Genomic DNA, 16,022 nt, shown 5'->3' with positions numbered 1-16,022 from the left:
TTACAGGGATCTAAAGGGATAAGACAATGGCCTATAAATTGATGTGTACATCCCCAATAATGATACACTAAATCACCCCTTCTGTAAATTACAATTAGCGGTTGAAACATTTGGACACTCAACTCAATGAATCAACCAATCAAAATTCAATAAAAGTCCCCAAAGTTGATAAGCCAACTAATTAGAAAACGTTATTATGAAGCTTTTGGGTATTAGTGTAATAAACATCCCATTGTCCTATCTCTCTCTCTTACTGATATAATCTGTTTATAGAGTGAAGACGCCTGCAAAACAAGCTCTAGACAAAGAAGCACAGAAAAAATTATGGGATTTGAGCGTTAAACTTACAAATCTTAAATGATGCTTTTTAAAAGCGAAGCTTTTCTATAATTAGGGCCGGTCCGTACGTCCGTACGTAACGGATAGTTTTTTTCGTTAATTTAGGCATGTTAGAATTGTCTTATTGATTTCAAACTTTAAATGGTGATTCCTATAGTAGTTAGGTACGATTTAGAAGCGTAGCAACTATGAAATCAATACCAGAATGTCCGTACGTCCATTTTAAACATGTCGATTTTTTTACTTTTTTAAAAAAAAAATTTCATGTGGTCTAATCATCCGATTGATCTGATTTTTGGTTTATTTATTCCTAGGACAACAAAGTATAATGTTATAAGCGAAGTAATTCTATAATCAAGTCCTAAAAATGTAAGTATGTCCATAAACATTATCCTGTATCCAGCAGTTTTTCAACAAATTTACTTACAATTTTGCTTCGACTCTTATACTTATATATTCTGATTATTCAGTTTAGACACTATACAAATGTTAATGTCCGTTTGTCCTACCGTTTCAGTGCTTCGCTTTTATGGATGTTGTCATCCTTGTTTAAAAGCATTGATAACAAGAACAGTTATATTTATGTTGTTAACGTAGCGTAGCAGTAAAAAGCATTGATAAAAATAAATAAAAGTTAAAAATGAGTGAATTTTATTTAAAACAAGGATGACAACATCCTTTAAAGCGAAGCTCTGAAATCAAACTGTCGAAAAAACAAGCATGAACACTTGTAGAGTGTCAAAACTTGATAGGCAGAATATTAATCAAAAAAAGTATTTATAGTATCATTTTTAAAGTTGCTGCAAAATTTTGTAAATGCTTATATTTTTAGAATTAGATTAGTGCGATGTTTTGCTTAAAACAATGAAATTTAAATTATTACATACCAAAATTTGTTGTAAAAAAAGTTAAAACCAGCACGTTTTAAATAGATAGGCGCACTTGTTGGCAACGATTATTGAGTTGCTACACTAAATTTAATAACAGGAATTATCATCTAAAGTTTAAAATCAAAAGGACAATTCTAACATGTCAAAATTAACGAAAAGAGCAAATAGAAAATCTTCGCTTTTAAAAACTTAATAATTTTTATGTTAAATTATAGAGTATCTACGCTACTAAAAAGCACAAGGACATAATTAAACATTTAATATCAACATTAATAAATGATAATTACATTGTATTGAAATTTATTAATAAACTATTTTTAGAAAACAATCAATACTATAGGTTTAACACAATATAATTCAAGTATCCAAGGACTAAAAAACGCCTCCTGTCCTATTATATAAAGTAGTAAGCTTTTTTCTGTAGCTAAAAATCTCGCCAACCGCTGCTGAACCGATATATTCATCCTCCCAATAAGATATTACCTCCCAACTTTCTTTTTTCTTTCTTCTTAAAACTCAAATAGAAAATAGGTTGGGGATTTCGCCATCCCACCCTAAGTACCCTAGACGTTCTAGGGGTATAGCCGCTAGTTATCCTTATAATAAAGTAACAGGATATCTGTCTGTGTGTCTGTTTGTCCGTTCCTTAAGATCTCGGTAACCACTGAACCGATTGGGCTTTACTCTTCAGGGAATATACCTATTGGTCCTAAGTGAGTTCTCCTTTTTAGAGAAGCTTCTTATAGGTTCCGAGATTGTTTTATGCTATTTTTCTGCACTCTTTCTTACCCCCTTTAATGTAGAGTCCCTAGATGATAGGGTAGCCTTTAAAATAAATAAAAAAAATTATCATTTGTGTATCCCCTTTTTCCACTGATCCCATCAATTTCAACTTTTTAGAATATCAGGAAGGATAAATAAGCAGTGATCTAAAGGGATAAGACAATGGCCGATAAATTGGTGTACATTCCCAATTGTGATACACAAAATTACTACTTTTGTAGATTTAAATTATTGGTGGAAACGTTAAAACACTCAACTTACTGAAACAAGCAATCAAAATTCAATCTTTGGGACTAATGTTATAAACAGTACAATGTCCCCTCCCTCCCTGATAAATATAAGAGATGCGAGTTCAATTCCGCAAATTATTGGCAGTTTCCCTCACAGTGTCTAGTCGAGCAAAGGATACCTCGAACCCCCTTATTTTAAAATAAATTGAAAATAAGGTTAGTAGTAATTTTTCGTGTATTTGTGTTTTACTTTAGGAATAGGTTAGGCATAAGAAAAACATTAGGTATCAATTTAATTTTGTTTTAAATAAGGAAGGGTTTTTCTTCGCTCTGCATATTCTTTGAAGGAAAGTACCCATTTAACACATCATCAAATTAACGATAAAATAGCCTAAAACCATCTCTGGACCTATATGAAGATTCACTGTAATGGAGGATCATATCGGTTTAGCGATTAGCGAGATATTTTGCTACAGAAAAAAAGCTTACTACTTTAAATAATCAAATAATAATGAATATTTTCTTATTAAATTGAAGGATTCTTTAAGTAGGTAATATAAATTTATCAAATAAATAAGATTAAAAGTAATTATTAATGCTAATAAAAAGTACTTCTCTGCAGCTTATACCAACAGCGGAATTAATTTGGTAAAAAATCTTGAAACACATACGTGATTTTCAGCTGTCGTTGGGGGGCAACACTTGACTTGAATTAACGACCTTTATATCTGCCCCCAAAATGTTATTTTATTTTATTTCGCTTATTGGCTATAGTATATTCCTGACAATACAAAAAAAGTATTTCGCCTATTATAGTAATCTACTTTAGAAAATCCTCAGTGGCAGTTTTCTAATTTTGCACATTGTTCACTGGTTCAGCCTCTAATTCTTTATTACTTCTGCTTTTCATAAAATGCATGATGCTTCTTAAATTTGTAAATTGACCCCAAAAAAGGATTTAAATCTATTCTTCTTTTTTTCAGGGCCTCAATTACGGCGATGGTGCCATGATGGGGGACCCGTACGACCAACAATATCCAGTCGGGGATGACATCATGTTCCCCCCAGGGGCAGGTATAGCTCCAGGCGGCGGCGGCGGCGGCTTCCAGGATCCCAACAGCTCCATCCAGTTTGACGAGATGACGCCGTCGGAGGTTGGCGGCTATCCAGGCAGCCAGATTGGCGGCTATCCGCCGAGCCAGGTTGGCGGCTATCCGCCTTCGCAGAGCGGCGGCTATCCGCCCTCGCAGAGCGGCGGCTATCCGCCCTCCCAGATGGGCGGCAGTCAGTTTGGCGGCAGCAGCTCCAGACCTCCGTCTGCCAGAAATGAACAAATGGTGTAAATAATTGTAATGAGTAACTAGTATGAAACTTTGGGGACTAGTGTATTAAACGCCCATTGTCCCCCTATCTCTGAAATTATTTAGTAACAAAGCAGCTTTCCTAATCTCATGAATTTTACCTATGTTGGCAAATTTGAAAATATCGTAATATAGACAGCTTTTCGCGAACAATAAAATAGAAATCATAATAGTCATACCAGTTTTGTTAGCCTTGGCCTTTGGCCCTTAATGGCCAACATAACAGGAATTAATTTTATTTTTTTATTTTACTATCCACGGAAAGCTGTCTATTTATTTAAGATATTTTTCTAATATGCTGACTTATTTCAATATAACATCTTTAAAAATGTTTTGTTACTCTAAACATTATTTTTTTAAAAATCATCATTTCTGTGTAGTAATGTATTATATTTGTATTTTTATAGTGTAATTAAAACTTTACATTTAAATGAATATCATTGTTTCTTTTATTAAAGTTTATGTATTATTTTATAGTTGAAATTTTCTCCAGTTCACGGTAAAATGTTCCAGGTAACGATTATCTCCAAAAATCTATGAATTTTAAAGGCTGCTAGCTACCAAACAGCTGAAAGTACATGTCATGCCCGCACACCATGATAAGCCTACAAATAATCTTTTTCGCGCATTTATGTACACTGCGAGATAACTGTGCATTTTTTTTAATGACTATTTGACTAATTCAGATTATTTGTAGGCCCTGTTTTGAGGGTTAAAATTCTGTAAGAGCAAAATCTATACCTTACACCTTTTGGCCGTTAGCAGCCTTTGAGGTTCATATATTTTTTTGAGATATTCGTAACCAGGAACATTTTTCCTTCAGAATTAAATCCTAAAAACACACTGCCTGTCTATAAATGATGTCTGTTTGTCTGTGTTTTTGTACCGAAAAATCTCGCTAACCGCTGAACCAATCGGGTTCTCCTTAATAGGGTAGCTTATAATGGGTCCTGGAAAGGTTTATAACTGTTTTGGGGGAGGGTACCACCACCCTCACAAGAGAAATCGCAAAAACATTTTCGCGCAGAGACTTGAACGCAACATAAATAGAAATTATTTCTTAAGCTATATATTTGATATAAAAAAAAACATTTTAAATGCCACTAGAGGCCTCTAGGGGGTGTAGCCGCTAGTATAAAATAGTCTGCTAATGCTACAAAAAAGTCTAAAAATTGATATTAATATTTAAGTATGTTTATAATGGCAATTCATTTTCATGTATTTTAATTCAATTTCTATGTATTTGAAATAATGTATTTAATAGATGTTTATCTAAATAAATATGTAAAATGTATTTTGTTTTATTATTAGAGTAAAACAATAGAGGGGAATGGGTTTAATTAATGTATGTCCCCAACCCGTGGACCCTGTGCCGACTTTCAATTCGGTCTTTGAATAACAGTCAATAGCGTCGCTTAAAAGAGCCTAGAGAAATAGACCAAAAAAATGAAAACCCTATTTCAGTAGGATTTTTTTACCTAACCTAACCTAAAAATATTTTTTTTTATTTTTATGTTGTACACAATTGAACTAGGCTTATGTTCCTAATTTTAGAATTTTAGCTCAATATTTAGTCCATTTGCTCACGGTTTAAGTTTAGATGTCATCGCTTTCTAAATCGTACCTAACTACTACAGGTATCACCATGCAAAGTTTGAAATCGATAGGACAAATCTAATATGCCTAATTTATCGAAAAAAGCTATCCGTTACAGACGAACGGAAGGACGGGCCGACCCTAATTATAGAAAAGCTTCACTTTTAAAGGGTTGCGTGAATATTATAAAAATAAAAGTAATAGTTATTTATCACATCAAATTAAAAGATTTGTCTGTGGATGGTAAAATTAATAATTGGTTTTACCAGATTTCTAAACCTTTAAAATTCCAGTTATATATAGTTGTGTGAACAGCCACTGTGCTGCCAGAAATTCAGCAGCTATCTATGATGGAAATTATTCTGTTGGAACAAAAACCTTGTTAATTATGTGTCTAATAATAACATACTCTGGAAAAATATTTATTTAAAAATCATTATACTCTATTCCTTCTAAAGTAACATAATATCTGTGTGTATGTACTCTAAATAATCAATCGTCTTAAAACCATGTCATAACTAAAGATGTTGAAAAACTATTGCTGTGTCAGATACGTGACATTAATAGACAAATTAGAAGGAATGTCTTGGCCCAAAACAGGCGCAACTCAGTACCATGCACATTTAAGACCTCCAGGCAAAGGTTGTGTAATCAAAGAGTTGGTTATTTGTTGGCTGTTACCTAACCTCATACCCCGGTTGTTTGGACAGAAAAGGAGAGACATCATTTTCCTTAGCTAACCTTGGATGTTATACCCAACATTATATATAGAGTGTCATGGACATCAGCCTCAATCATAAGAGGTAATTGATAAGATAACAAACTGTAAGATCTACTGAACGGCTAGGCCACTTTGATAAATATCAAGAGAAAAAACCTGTAAAACCATAAAATGACTCATTTAGTCATCTCCCTTGTTTTATAAGTTTAACATAGATCCATGGTGTCAAGCTATTTTCCTGCTTTCCCTCCTCTATACAGAGATATTATATGATAATGGCGCTGTGATATAAAGTAGTAAGATTTTTTTTCTAAGTCTTAAGATCTATATAAAGAAGCTACCTCTAGACAAGATTGTCAGTGGTAATTTTAATTATGTCAAACATGAATGTAAAAAAACGCGCAACATTTAATTGAAATCATTCAACCAACAAATACGAATTTAATTATATAAATTAGAATTAAAAGCCATTAAATGAAAATAATTAATAGAACTATAATTCCTAAAAACTTGCAAACAAAATAAATTATAGAGTATTGGAAGTCATAAATATCGAGAAAAAAAAGATATTTTTTAGCTCTTATTTTTCCTATACAGATTAATAATACATAATAAATAAAAAGATTAAATATATACAAATTTTTCTGGAATATGTATTAGATTTTAAAGAAGACAACAGTTTTTGGGATTTTTTATTAATTTGAAAGGGTTTCCAGCTGCTGTAGTTGTATATTCGTATATTCTTCCTCTTTCAATTGGTTTGTGATTTCTACAGGTATGAATTTATGTAGATTATCATCCTCAATTAGGTCTAGAGCTCCTTCAGGTTGACTGAATGTTTCAAAATTGTCATCATGTACAACTATGGCAAACTTTGGTTGAGATAACATTATTATGTTTCTACAAAATGTATCATAATCATTTCTTTCCATCTCACTCCGCGCAACATCAATGCTTGTCTTATTATCTGAATAATTCAGTGAATACTCATTTCTCCAAGATGCAAATTCATGTTTTGGATCAATATTTTCATCAGCAAATACAATAATATTCTTTAATTTGATGAGTGCATAATCATATATAACTGATGCATACTCCATATGAATAAAATTGACATGTCTTGGCTTGTTTTCTAGATTGTTTAGATCGTTTCCTAGTGTGAAGTCATCCATGTCAAAGTAACTCCAAGATATATCATCAAGATTTCTATCTATGTTTCTCTTTACATCTTCATATAGCTCTGTATTTTCTGATTTAATTTTCTTCTGAACTAGATACTCTCTTTCTTTTTTAGGTAAACTAAGAAACTTCTTTGTATTTGCCTCTCTGATAATATCTTTAGAAATTCTAGAGTATGTTATAATTGTAATACTCTCATCTTGGTCTAATAGTTTGTATTTATCTAATATTGCCATAGTTAAGGAACTAATATCATGTTTATATTCATTATGATAGTGATGACACTCTGGAGCTTTTCCTTCAGGATAGATAGATTCATGTAGATTTATATCTTCGATTGCTACAGAACTATTTAGTTGATTGTTTGTTTTCGGCAAAATAATAATGGCATGGGCCATTGTTCTAAGTATTGAATTCCTCATGTGATCACTTATTTTATATATGATAATGTTCCTTGCTTGAGCACCCTGGAATTCCTCTATACTTGTTACTAATATTCCTTCAGGTTTTTCCATGTATTCTCTAAAATCTCTGACAATTGATGTATTCGAGGAAAAGTGTTCCTGTAACAGTTGAAATACTCTATCAATAAATCTTAAATTTTCTGCTAATATAACAACACTTTCTTTAGGTTTGTGTATGAAATATTTGTTTACAGCAGCAATTGCTAATAAACTAAGTTCAATGTCATAAACATTTCTGTAGTAAAAATTATGGTTACCCATGACATTAGTATCAGGAGAACAAGACATTTGTTGAGTAGAATCCTGTCCTAAAGCATTAGCTAGATGAATAATTTGTTTAGAATTTCTCATATTTTTGGTGAGATTGACATGTACAGCGTTATGATTCACTTTCATAGTTTCTAACCACTTCTCAGTTTCTAAATCTTGTCTCTCTTTATCTAATACTTTTAAGTTAACACAAATTGTCTGTATAGAGGCAGGAAAAACAATTTTTCCAATTATCATTTCATCAATGAATAAATGATCACAGTGATTATCTCTTAAAAATTTGTTTAATGCATTGATTATTTCAGTTTGTTCTAGGGATTTGTATTTGTCATTAATCCTTAAATCTTTAGTAGTAATAACTTTGATATTAGGATAATAGTCAAAATCTGCTACAGCTATAATGTTCATAATGGATGATTCAGATGTTTTAAAATCAGGAAATGTATTATACTCTTCATATGTAATTGCTGTCATATCAATGTAAAATAATTGATCTTTACTATTACCTTTTGTACATTTTTTAGCTCTTTCCTTTAGTACATAAGTTTTACCAGTACCATAGTCACCATCTATGATAAGGAATTTAGCTGGTGAGTGTACTGCTTGCAGTTGTTTATTGTTGAGCATGTATACAGGAACATTATTATCTTCTGATGGCTCTTCAATCTTTTCTAAAAATTTTAATTGTTCATCAGTTAATATATTCTTAGGAATATTTCCATCTCCTGTAGGTCTTTCAGTCTTTCCTGTTAATTCTAGTTGTTTATCAGTTAGCATATTTTTAGGAATAGAGCTTTCTCCGGATATTCTTTCAGTCTTTCCTGTTAATTTTAGTTGTTCATCAGTTAGCATATATTTTGGAATATAGCTTTCTCCTGATATTCCATCTATTTTTCCTGTTAATGCTTCCTCAGTTTCTCTGCTAATTGTCAATGGATCTGATATCAATTTATCAAATCTGCTTGATTCTTTTATTGAAATGTGATATATTAATTCAGCTACAAGTTCTTCATATACTGTCTTATCATGATCATCAGATGTAACAAGTTTGTGTTCAGATACGTGCTTCAACCATGGTTTTACATTATTAACATCTTCATCTTGTAGAATGAATTTTTGACAGTTGACACAGGGAGTCGTGGTTTCTTCAAGAATGGTCAAATAAGGAACACAGGCAGCTCTGACAAACACCCAATCTTTGGAAAGCATACCTCCAAACAATTTCTGTATGAAAGAAAAGTGTTGTTTTGTTTGATCTGAAGCATCTTTAAGTAGTTTGAGTTTATCTCCTTGATCTTTAGGTCCAAATTTAACCTCTATGTTGAAAATAGCTTTATGATTAGGAATTATCATGATGGTGTCCCATTCAGTCTTTTTTTCTTGCAGGCTAAAATTATAAAACTGATATTTGTAAAATTTTCTTAATTTATCATCAGGGATCTTATATAGGAAAGTATTTTCAATACAATTATGATATTCTTTGATATTGCCTGTTTGATATGTTTGGTTATTTATCCTCCTTCTTTTAGATTTTGGACTAGAAGAACACTGTTCTATATTTGATTGGTCCGTAGTTATATTTTGACTGTTGTCACCAGCTTTTTTCTCTTGCTTTGAATTAATTTTGAAACGTTTACTGTCCACTTGACTCTTATACACCTAACAATCATAAAGCCAATATTTCACATATTATTAAAAAGGTATTTATTAGTTAAAAGAGGTGAAACAATGATGGAAAGATAGAAAAGAAGAAAGAAAGTTAAGGAGATATTTTAAACTAAAGTTTACAAAATGTTAAAAAAAATGTTTGCCCTAAATGACTGATCAATCCAGCTAAGAGAATCTAAGATTGATAGGACAAAATAATTTATTTTATGAAATATGAACATTCCTGTTTAAACAACCAGTTATCAGTGCCTTGAAATTGCAAAGGATTTTCCCTCCACCTCAAATGTTCCTCAATACAAGACTTCAGTTTCTCCTCTTCAACGTCTTCTATGTCAAGGATCTCCTTCATTCTTTTCTCATACTCATTAAATTCTGCAAATTTATCCTTGCCTCTGGTATCTTTTCCTTTTTTATCTAATTGGTGAATGCAATCAGCTGCTTGAAAGCCAAGGAAGATGAATGATTCCATCTTTAATTCTCTAGCTGCATTGACAAGCTCATGATGTATACGTTCTTCAAGATATTTATCCAAAATCTGAGCATCTTGCTTTTCCCTTCCCTTGTTTCCTAACACAGTTGGTTTCTTAGGTACTACATAATGATTTGGAATAGCTATAACTTTACAGTCTTGATCATAATAATAATCAGCTACTTTCTTTTTTATTTCTGCAATCTTTTCTTTAGCTAAAATTCTATGATTTTCTCCTGCAGGTCCATGAAAGTTTATACTCAAGTTACTAAATTCTTCAGCTAAATTTGATACTTGAGAATCTTGTAAAGATAGAGTATATACCCCAAATTGAAAACCACATGTGCAGGAAGAATTTGTTGCTGGGCCAGCTCCTTCCATTTCACAAACTAAAATACATTTTTGTGTATTGAAAGATATTTTTATCATCAAATCTATTATGTAAATATACATTTTCACCTTAATAATTAAAACATCTTCTTCATGACTAATTGACAATTATTACTAAACTCAACAGGTTTTATATAAATACATACTGCGCTATCCATTTTCATTTCTGATTTTGATCTTTTATTTTAGAAATATTATAGGTTATTTGTTTTATCTAAAATTATATTATATTATATTATATCTATTTCTTTACAAAATAAATTGTTTAATAATGGAGTAGTTATGAGAAAATATTTACCTGTAAATACACCACACAAGTGTGCTTAGTGCAATGGCTAATATTAATGTATTTTAGTTCTCTTTTATTTGCTCTCTATCTCTAGTTTCATCCAGTTTCAAAACCATTTTGTTGTCAGTTTAGACCATTGTATTGCCTTCTCTATATACATTCATACCTAAACAACATCAGCAAGTTGTAAAATGGATTCATATAAAAGTAAGAAGAAAAGCCAACTTTTTATAATAGAATATAATTCCTATGATTATATATTTAATTCATAAGAATGCATTTCAAAGCTCATTGAATTTGCCAGTAAGTGTTATAATGTTGACATTAATCTCATTCATAAATGTTTTGACAATAACCCCTATTAGAAAATCCATACTTCTTATTCATTTTAAAAATGTAGAATAAGCTCATGAAGGATAAAATAACAAGGATGACAACATCCATAAGTAGCGAAGCACAAAAAATCATTGATGGGAATACGTACAATTAGATTTAAATTGTATTTCTTATAATCAAGAATAGATTTTTTAGAGAAAATAAACACATATTTTGTTTAATGATGACGGTCAAAGTAAATTACACAAAAGATGCTCATAAAAATGAGAAAAATTATTTTGATACTTATATCCCAAAAAAGTTTTAAGATTGGACCAAATACACCAAAGATATGGGGAAACATGTAAAACATATAAAATAGCCAAAAACCTGCTAAAATTTTTATATCCTTAGCTTAAAAAATTTGGAAAATCGGACTATATACATGAGATATATGGAAAAATAAGGGGAAAATTTAAAAATAGCTAAAAACCTGCAAAAAGGCAGTCTGGCCTTCATGGTTGTTTTCTTTGAATGACAGGAAATTTCATTTTGATATTTAAAACTGAAAAATTTTGGAAATCGGACCATAAAACACCAAAGATATGGAGAAAAATGTGAAGAATACAAAAATAGCCTAAAACCTGCTTAAAGGGAGTCTGACCGTCATAGTTGTTTTCTTTGAACGACAGGAAATTTAATTTTGATTTGTATAACTGAAAAAAATTTGGAAATCGTACCATAAACACCAAAGATATGGAGAAAAATGTGAAAAATACAAAAATAGCCTAAAACCTGCTTAAAGGGAGTCTGACCGTCATAGTTGTTTTCTTTAAACGACAGAAAATTTAATTTTGATATCTATAACTGAAAAAATTTTGGAAATCGGACCATAAACACAAAAGATATGGAGAAAAATGTTAAAAATACAAAAATAGCCTAAAACCTGCTAAAAAGCGGTCCGACTACCATTGATGTTTTATAGTAAATTGTGCTCCTTACTAATGGAAATGTTGTCAAAAAAATTTAGCCTTTTATCTTTTTTAGGAGCCGAGAAAATCACGTTTCCCCAAAACTAAGACAGACGGACATACAGACGGACATTTCAATTTACAGAGTAGCTTCGCTACTAAAAATGTCTTTATACTAAATGAATAAAATTGTGACACATGCATGATATAAAATATAGTCTTATTAATCTGTTAAAACAAATGCTAGGAATGAAACAACGCATTTTAAAATTAATATGTAGTATGCATTTTATAAGATAGGAATTTATTGAGGAAAGCTTTTTTTGAGATAGGCGTTTTCTAAGACAAATACATATGAAATTTATTCAAAAAGGTTTAGCGGTTTTTTGTTTGTTGATTTAAATCAATGAATTTCTACTATTTAACTCACTCTCTCTGTTTGTCCATACACAATTTTTGTGCTTTGCCACTTGTAGATGTTGCCATCCTTGTTAAAAGCGAAGCTTTTCTATAATTAGGGTCGGTCCGTACGTCCGTCCGAGATAGTTAACTTTTATGCATTAATTTAGGCATGTTAGAATCGTCCTGTCGATTTCATACTTTGCCTGGTTATTCCTGTAGTAGTTAGGTACGATTTAGAAAGCGTAGCAACTCTATAATCCTTACCAGAATGTCCATATGTCCATTTTGAACATGTTGATTTTTTTACTTTTTTAATAGCAATTTTTTATGTGATAAAATCATCCGATTGATCTGATTTTTTTATTACTGATTCCTATTACAATAAGGTACAATATTATGAGCGAAGCATCTCCATAATCAAGTATTAAATAATTCTGTATTTAAGAAGTTTTGCAACAAATTTACGTATAATTTTGTCAAATCTTACAATTTCATATTTTGTATATTCAGTTCTGACACTCAACAAAAGTTAATGTTCGTCTGTCATATCGTTTCAGAGCTTCGCTTTTATGGATGTTGTCATCCTTGTTTATTATACATTCATTATTGTTTTTAGATACACAATATGGGTCTTTTTTACAGGGTTTTGTTTCAATTACTGATCATTTTGTATATTTTTGTTCTCTTTATCAAGGTCAAAATTTGAAGAAGAAAAATCTTGAACAAAAGACAACTTTTTTTTGTTTTTAAAATACCTTTTTATTCAGAGATTCTATGTAACAGAGATGTACAGACAAACCTAAATTAAAGAGTAGGTGAGCTGCAAAGGAACTTACTTGCCACTTGATAATCCGCCTGACTGTTGTACTTATTTAAGTCTTATTGTTGCAGGAATCCTAAAACAGACAAATGTTATTTATATATAAGTATTTAGTAGCAAAGCTACTCTATAATTGACTTTATCCATTCGTCAGTCAGTCCGTAACGCTATGGGGGAAATAGGATTTACTCAGCTGTTATTAAATCTAGATATTTGATTTAGGGAGCATATTTATATAAATAATATTTATGGCAATCCGACTGCTTTAAAACAGATTTTAAGCTGTTTTTATTTTTATCTACATATCTTTGGTGGTATTGGCCCGATTTAATTTTATTTGCTGCTATTAGTATCAAATGTAAATTGTCAACCACCCCTTTTTTAATTATCCTTATACTAAAGTAACAGGATGTTTGTTTGTCTGTGTATCTGTGTGTGTATCTGTGTGTCTGTGTGTCTGTACCGAAGGATCTTGCTAACCGCTGAACCGATCGGGTTCTCTGTAACAGGGTAGCTTCTCATAGGTCCCGGGAAGGTTTATAACTATTTTGGGGGAGGGTACCACCACCCTCCCAAGAGAAATCACAATAAAATCAAAAATATTAAATATTTCCGCCGCATAGTGTCGCTAGCATAGTCGCGCTACGTAGTCGCGCTGCGTAGACGCGTGAATTTAACAATTGATAACATAAACAAGTTATTTCTCAAATTAGATATTTAAAATAAAAAAAAACATTTAAAGGCCACTAGAGGCCTCTAGGGGCGTAGCCGCTAGTAGTTTTAAAAAGTAAAAGTGAAAAAAATGGGGGAGGGGATTTTTTTCTTGGGGTAAAATCTACAAGGAAGATATTGGTACCCTTCCAAAAAAAGTTATAAACCTTATCAGGACCTATGAGAAGCTACACTAAAGAAAAATACCATATTGGTTTAGCAGTTAGCAAGAACCTTTGGTGCAGACAGAAAAAAAACTATTTTTTACTAAGTATATTTGCGATTACTTTTATTTAATGAAATCTTCCAATTTTTAACATGTACAAAACAGCCTGCTTAATTGCTTCAAGATCCATGTCAGATCTATATAGGAAATAAATGTCTATAAACGAGCTCAAGTTTTCCAAGGAATATATGATTAAAACTCATAGTGCTTCAATAATCCATAATAAACTCTCATTGCCCAGAACGATAAGACCCATTATTTTACTATATTAAAAATAAATACATTTTTTCATTTCATGTTGCTATTTACCTTATATTGATGTATTTAATTTCTAATCATAAAAAAGAAAATTTAAATTTATAATATGATAAATTTAAGAAAACTATGTTTTAAAAGAGTTCGATTGTGGCGACATTTTGTGTGTTCAAATATTAAACTAAAATTGTAATCATCATCATTAACCCTTTGGTGATGGTAATGTAAAGAAAAAAATATAATTTAAAAAAATCTTTTAAAAATCATTTAGATTATTAAATATTTACTTTCTTTTAGAAAGTAATGCCAGGTGAGGAAAATAGATTTATTGAGAAATAGATATGCATATAGAAAACTAGCCAATAGGGAGATAATTATATCGAGCAAACTCTAGTATTAGCATATAAGGAAGATCATTTCCCTGGCTTCCTATGATCGAATAGGGCTGTCTGTCTAATGCTATTTTAATCATTATAATGTTAAAGTAAAGTTTTATACAGCAAAGGTTGTTTATAACTCAAATATCTATGTAATAGTAAACATGGCATCCCATGCAATTATTCCACCACGGACCTTCCCCTTAACTGGCAATGCCTTTGTTAATATTTAACAAATTTTCTTTAAATCACTTTGACCTTATTTTATCCATGATTTTTGCGCTTCAATACTTATGGATGTTGTCACCCTTGTTTTTTTGAAAAGGTTATACTCTATCCACAATAAAATTTTATAGAAGAACTTTTACCTGCTAAATATAATCCAGAGATTATATTTATATATATTTGTATACATATAATATTAGGTGTGATGAGAGTTTATGTTGTACATTGTATACATGTAATAGATGTCAAGATCCTATAGTATGTAGCTTCTCTCTGACTTTTCAACCATAAAGCCAACTTCTTTTCCTCTCTTCAAAACTTGATAACTAAAAATTTATATAATGATTAATTATTTAATTATTTGGTTGGTCTTTTAGCCATTGCTGATTTGAAAATAACCCCTAAAGTGCCTAGTCGAGTAGAACAATCCCTCTTATTTATACATAAATTGAAAAAAAAATGTAGGAAGAACTTTGTCAATCGTGTACTAGGTATCCCTGCAGGTCTAGCATCCACAAAAGGTTACTCTATTTATTGCTTAAAACATAGTGATCTTGCTACCTAGGTAAGATTTTACCATTTTCAAAATACATTTTGTAGTTTTAAAAGTACATAATTATTTCGGTTCTTTTCCCCATATTGCTAAGGAAGCAAAGAATACCCCTCTCCTTCACATTTTTTCGAAATAATTTGAAAATAAGTGGGGTTAGTAATGTCTTTTAGCCTAAACTTTAAGGGGTTAAGGAGGCCATAATTGAGGTGCCAAAACATAATATTATTTAAATATTAACCAACTCAAGAAATTCTAATCTCCCCACCCACTTCCTTATGTTTAATTTTTTTCAAAACAAGGAGATGGTGGGTTCTGTGCTTGACTATGCATTTTAAGGAAAACCGCCCAATATTTATTTACCTGAGATAAGTAAAATTTACTCCAATGCAACGTTATGTAATCAATGGCTCAACATTTTTACATGTTTTCTGAAAATTAAATTTAGATTTTTCACAATAACTTTAATATAAATATATTTATAACAAGGATGACAACATCTATAAAAGCGAAGCTCATAA

The 16,022-nt window shown here is 31.0% G+C and overlaps 1 protein-coding gene and 1 long non-coding RNA gene across 2 annotated transcripts; one reads left to right on the top strand and one right to left on the bottom strand.

Moving 5' to 3' along the window:
- Positions 1–3,221: 3,221 nt before the first annotated feature.
- Positions 3,222–4,897, top strand: LOC145311332 (uncharacterized; the record flags this gene model as incomplete). Its single annotated transcript, XM_080150534.1, is given in 1 exon segment — positions 3,222–4,897. A coding segment is annotated over 1 exon segment (336 nt). The 3' UTR covers positions 3,586–4,897.
- A 3,930-nt stretch (positions 4,898–8,827) lies between these two features.
- On the bottom strand, positions 8,828–13,237 carry LOC145311333 (uncharacterized). The gene is made up of 3 exons (XR_013876625.1): positions 13,174–13,237; positions 10,659–10,815; positions 8,828–10,359 (listed from the first exon to the last, which is right to left on the bottom strand). It is a non-coding gene; the product is annotated as an uncharacterized LOC145311333 (long non-coding RNA).
- Positions 13,238–16,022: the final 2,785 nt, after the last annotated feature.

This window comes from Acartia tonsa, unplaced genomic scaffold (genome assembly GCF_053477335.1).
Source record: "Acartia tonsa isolate MP-2025a unplaced genomic scaffold, ASM5347733v1 sca5, whole genome shotgun sequence".
Classification (NCBI taxonomy): domain Eukaryota; kingdom Metazoa; phylum Arthropoda; class Copepoda; order Calanoida; family Acartiidae; genus Acartia; species Acartia tonsa.
The sequence above is the reverse complement of the archived record's forward strand: the minus strand, read 5'-3'. Positions and strand labels throughout refer to the sequence as shown.